The 5,759-nt window shown below is 25.7% G+C and overlaps 1 protein-coding gene across 1 annotated transcript; it reads right to left on the bottom strand.

Moving 5' to 3' along the window:
• Window positions 1–3,093: 3,093 nt before the first annotated feature.
• LOC146723813 (glutamyl aminopeptidase-like) lies at window positions 3,094–4,793 on the bottom strand. The gene is made up of 3 exons (XM_085481023.1): window positions 4,551–4,793; window positions 3,838–4,021; window positions 3,094–3,153 (listed from the first exon to the last, which is right to left on the bottom strand). Exons 1-3 carry the CDS (start codon window positions 4,727–4,729, stop codon window positions 3,139–3,141), a joined length of 378 nt encoding a protein of 125 aa, XP_085337149.1. The 5' UTR covers window positions 4,730–4,793; the 3' UTR covers window positions 3,094–3,138.
• Between the last annotated feature and the right edge of the window lie 966 nt (window positions 4,794–5,759).

Here is a 5,759-nt window from a genome sequence, read left to right as displayed (position 1 = left end):
AACAAAAATGCGAAGTTCAAAAATTTTCGAATTATAAAAGAAAAAATTTTAAATGGTTTTTCAAAATAAGCGTTATAAAAATTTTAAAAAACACATTCGTAAATTTAAAATTTAAAAGTGAAATTTTTAAATAAAATTTTAAAAATTAAGATTTGATGCAAAGAAAGAGGAAAATTTGGGATATGCAAAATATTTAACCTTTTTTACATTTTCGGGAAAAGAAAAAATGTTCAAAAAATCCTTAAAAATACTATTAACAGGTTCACTTCGGGGCACCGGGGGGTGGAAGTTCTTTCAGTTTTAAAAATTGAAACGTCAAAAAATGGAAATTTTTTGCTTCAAATTAAATATTAAGATTTTTTTTAATTGAAATAGAAGTTCTACTTTTTACCAAATTTTTTAAAATTGAAAATCTTTTTTATAATGTTTAATTACTTTATCCTTTTCTCTAGTTTATTTTTTTTTTAATTTTAAACAAACCATAATGATTTTTTTTCAATACTTCTAAAAATGATTTTTTTATGTTTTCATCATCATATACATTTAAATATTTTTTAATTGAAAAAAATAAAAAAAAATTTTTGAAATTAAATTTTTAAATTAAAATTTAAACACATTTTTCCAATTTAAGGAACCTTTAATTGAAAAATTTTGTTTTGACTATTGAATTTGAAACTTTTTTTAAATTTAATTTTTAACTAGCTTTTTGACTGTTTTTTAAAAATTTTTTAGTAAAAAATTTACGAAAATTTTGGTATTTATTTTAAAATTAAGGGTTAAAATATAATTAAATGCCAAATTAAAAAAAGTTTACAAAAAAAGCGGCTAATAAGGCGTTTCACTCAAATTTAAAACAAATTTTATTTAATCAATCCTGATAAAAACAAAAAAACTTTTTAAATTTAAAAAACAAAAAATAGCCCAAAAATTGAAACTTAGGAAGGAACTTTTCGCCCAAATTTTTCGGATTTTTTAGCCCATAAAAAAAAAATTAAATTCAAAAAAGTTAAATGTTTTTAAGTATAAATTTAAAAAACTTTTAAACCCCCTTACTCAAAAACGAAAAAAAAATCGTAAGATTATATGTCTCCCCAAGCTATCAAAGAACGTAGTGTTGGACCAAAGGGGCAACGGAACCCCGTTATCTTCGCGGGAATTGGTTTTTTAAAATAATCGAACCTCAATAAGGGAAGCAACGGTTTATACAACTTAACGATAGATTATTTGAATTATAAATAAAAGGTCTTTTTTTGCCTAGTGATTGTAACCCAAAAATTCCTTTGTTGTTTGGAAACTTTAATTTTTTTTTTTAAAAGCACATGTTCGAAAATTAAAAGTTGTTTTGGGGTGGGCAAAAAAAAGTTTAAAATTAATAAAAAAAAATATTTAAAATTTTTGAAATTTAATATTAAAAATTTTTTAAAAAAATACTAATGTAAAAGCAAAAAAAAATTAAAAACTTTTCAAATTTTTAAATCTTTATTTTTTTATAAAGAAAAACGAATTTTTAAAAAAATTTTAATAATTTTTTTAAATTTTTTTTGGTTTTTTTAGCTTAAAAAAATTTTTTGGAAAGTAAAAAAGAGTCATGAATTTTTAAAAATAAAAAAAATAAAATTTTGAAGAAAAAAAAAATTAAAGAAATAATAAAGGAATTTTTTACGAGGACCAAAAAAAAAAAAATTTAAAGGAAAATGAAAATGTGTTTTAAAATTTTTAAAATTTTTAAAAAGGTTAAAAACAAAAGTGTAAAAAATGCAATTAAAAAAAAAAAAATTTTAAAAAATTAAAAACGAAAAAGAAACATTATTTATATAGGGGACCTCCTTTTTGAACCTTGGGGAATTTTGTAAGGTTTGTTGGTATAAGATCAAAAAATTTTTAAACTCGCTGTTTTAAAAAAGTTTTAAAAGGAAAAGTTTATAAAAAAATTTTAAATTTCATATTATTTAAATTTTTATATGATTTGGACCCTAAAAAGTAAAGCGGGGTCAAAATCATGTAAGATTTAAATTTTAAAAATAGGTTTGGGGAGGGTTTGTTTTTTTGGGGGGGTTTTTTTTAAGGGGGGGAAAAAAGCTTGTTTACCGCCCAGCGGGGGCCCAGGGTCCTTCTTTACACCATTTTTTTTTTACGGTTCAAAAATAATACTAAATTTAAAGGAAAAATTTTTAAAAATTTTATTTTAAACTTATTTATTTACCTTTTAACTTTTTTTATATTTATTTTTTAAGAATCTCCGTGCATTTCAAAAACGAAGCTTTTTCCAAAAAAATTTTTTTGGTCAAAACTGTTGCTATGCGCAGTATAAAAGGGGGGCTAGTTTACATCAACTTATATTCTAAAGGTTTTTTTGAACTAGTAATTTAAAAAAAAAGAATTTAATTTAAAAAGTAATAAACGGTAAAAGTGAAAGATTTTCATTTCCGCACCCTTTTTCATTTTATTCATAAGTTAATCTTCGAAGAAGCAAAAAATTTTAAAAAAAAACAATTTTTTCTCTAATTTTTGCGGCTAGGGGGGGCCCCCTGGGTTGGGGGGGGTTGGGCGCGTTTGTAGTTGGGGGTGGCGGCGCTTTTTTGCCTTTTATAATAGTATATTGTGTATCAAGTGCGGAAAGTTGACAATTGGTCACAAGTGCGGGGGATGGACGCACGAGCCGAAGGCGAGTGCGACCACCCCACACGAGTGAACAATTGTCAATCCGCACTTGATACACACGATATTTTGTATAAGTGTAGGCAAAGTGGCTTTGTGCGCGTTTTCTGTGCGCGAGGTGGCCGATCGCACGCCGCTATCTTGCGACAGCACAGTGCGGGAATAGCCTTTGAACGCGGCTCAGCCGTAGGCAATGGCTTTGAATGCGGCTTATTCACTCACCGCGTCGCCGCTAGATGACGGCGTAGGAATCGGCCGCTTTCCGCACAGAAAACACGCACACAAAGTGCCACTTTGCCTGCACGTGTAATACAAAATAATATTTAATTAAAATCCAGATAAAGAATTAATATCTTCCAACTTACGCATATTTTATAATATTAATAGTTAAAATTTACGCGGACCATTTTATTATTTTATGTTATACCCTGATAGATTGACGATATTTCAATAAATTGTCATCTTGTGAAGTAGAAGGCCTCATATGATCACTATCTAAATTAAGAGAGTAATGTTGATTTTGAACGACAAATAAATTTGTTATTGAATAATCTGGATAAATCTACAGAAAAAAATAATTAATGTATATCGATATAACCGTTCTGAAGATACTTGCATTAAAAACAAATACTAATCTTATTAACGTTACTTCTTTGTTAAAACGAAACACTTTCTCATTTTGAAAAACTCACATTAAAACAAATATAAAGAAAAATCTAAAATTTTGTGTTAATATAATTAGCAAATATTACATATTTTTTAAATTATTGTCTCATGATATTATATTGCAGACTTCTCTTTATCAAATTTATTTAAATAAATATCATGTGTGTACTAGTTTTAATTGATTTATTTATTTTACATTACATAAAAATTTAAAAATATCTAATAAAGAAGTGTTTAAAAAACCATTTTAACAATAGCATTTTTTATCATAAAATTTTCAAGAATATAAATTATAATTTTATGTATGTAAACATGTGAAAAAAGTATTTTTTAAAAAACAGTTAATTATTTCAAATAATGCTAAATATGTTTTTAAAATAATTCACAAAAATGCGTATAGATTTTTTAAAAAGGGTTTGATTTAAGAAAATCTTGCAATATGAATACTTTAGTATTTTATTGTTTGCGAGAAGGTGGGAGCGAGATAGCGTTGAAATATTTAGAATAACGTACCTTATTGATAGCACACGTTGCAAGGAATGTAATAAGACCTTTATTAAACCAAAAATCCGACCCTGACGCATTGTTCATCACATCATAAAACCATTCTTGTGTCACTTTACGTCCTACTAATTGAACTACTTCGATTTTCTGAGCAATAGGATATACATTTTTATCGTAGATGATATCTGTTTCCCTGAAAGTTATAATTAAATGTTAAGATTGAAACTTTTATAGAAAATACAATTTTTTTTTGTTACAATATTTTAATTTAATTTTAGATGTACGATATACAAACTCATTGGTACAATTTAGCAAATTAATATTGTAAATCGTACTAAATAATTTTATTTTTTAATTTACAATATGAAGCAACGATAAATTTCTATTAATGTATATATTGTTGACAAAGAACAATAGTTTGAAATAAATAGAAAAATGTCATTTCTTTTATAATTTTATTACAGTTTTAACATATCTGAGGGGGTACAATGTAGCACACACACATATATGTATACTTTACCTTTTATGTACGTATTAAAACGGTAAACTTTATCTTTGTAATAATATGAATAAACTCAATTCTACTGAAACTGTTTGTTTTCGTAATTTCTTATACTTCTGAACGTTTACAGAAATAAAAGATATACTTGTTTTTTAAATTTTATAATTTTGCATTCAAATATAATTTTATTTTTAATGTAATTTGAAGCATTTGTACTCACCTATAAAGAACAAGCCCGAAAACTATTATGCCTTTGTCATGGAAATTTGGAATTGCAACATGAATCATGTACAAAATATTTTTCGAACGTTTCCATTCATTTTTTAAAAACAATGTGATATTTTCAATTGCATTTATTGCAAATTCCATGTGAAATTTAGATTCAAATTTGCCCCACATATGAATGTTTCGAGTTTCGTAATCAAGACGGGATAAGTAATTAGACACAATTATTGTTGCGTAAGGAATCACATTACAGGTGTGGTATCGTAGTGTTTCCATTCTAAATTGTACTCATCTCTTTCCGTATTTCTCAATGGCACATTTGACAAACTTGTGCAATTCTGACATCCTAAAGAAATGTTAAAGGTTGCTTCTAACAATGAATTAAGTGAATGCCAACATGGAAACACTAGTCGGGCGTCTATTATCTGGAAGTGCGAAGGACTTACCCACCTACATTTCGAAATATATAAATTAATGAAACTTTTTTAACAAATATAAAAATATTGGGAATTAAAAAATGTATAAATGTTATATATGCGTCAACACATTATATTTTATGACTCTATTACATATTATTATATAATAATAAACGTAACAATTGTTTACCCTTAGATTTGAATTCCGCGATGTATAATAATTATTGAAACATTTAATACATAAATAGTATATTATTTACAATGTCTTATGTACTTGCATATTGTACTCTTTTTAATTAACATTAGTTATTTACTTACACATATTTTTGTTTTATGTCGAAAATTCTGAAGCCTTGATAAGCAGTACCCAAATATTTTATTTAAAGTGTAATTTCCTGGTGATAAATTATTTATAAGAAAATATCAATTGTGTCTTTTGTAATATTATATGTTGGTTTATAAATTGTATCTTTATCATTCTTATGTTTTTCTAAATTTGTAAATAAAACTATATTTTCAATACATAGTTTGACTGAAGATAAATATATGTGTTGCGTTTGGTTAAGAATGCTTATGCTGATATTGGATTCTCCGTAGAAAATATTTTCTTCAATATATGATATGAGCTTGACATCGTAATGCATTGGTTTTATATATTTTGGTGGTTGATAGCATAAAGATTCATTACGAACAGAAGTCATCGCAGTGATTAATATTAATCCGCTAATAATAGTTCCGCTTAATAATAGTTTTAGAAATATCATCATGTCGGAGAAAAGGAATATTTT

Source organism: Nylanderia fulva, unplaced genomic scaffold (genome assembly GCF_048542155.1).
Source record: "Nylanderia fulva isolate GAGA-0341 unplaced genomic scaffold, ASM4854215v1 Scaffold1664, whole genome shotgun sequence".
NCBI lineage: Eukaryota > Metazoa > Arthropoda > Insecta > Hymenoptera > Formicidae > Nylanderia > Nylanderia fulva.
This window is presented reverse-complemented; position numbering and strand designations above follow the sequence as displayed.

Bases quoted from the DNA above. Each gene is read 5' to 3' on its own strand.
- LOC146723813 (XM_085481023.1), bottom strand. From the start codon at position 4,729: ATGTGGGGCAAATTTGAATCTAAATTTCACATGGAATTTGCAATAAAT. The intron at 4,022-4,550 runs GTGAGTACAAAT...TATAACTTTCAG, and splicing joins TTCGGGCTTGTTCTTTATAG to GGAAACAGATATCATCTACG.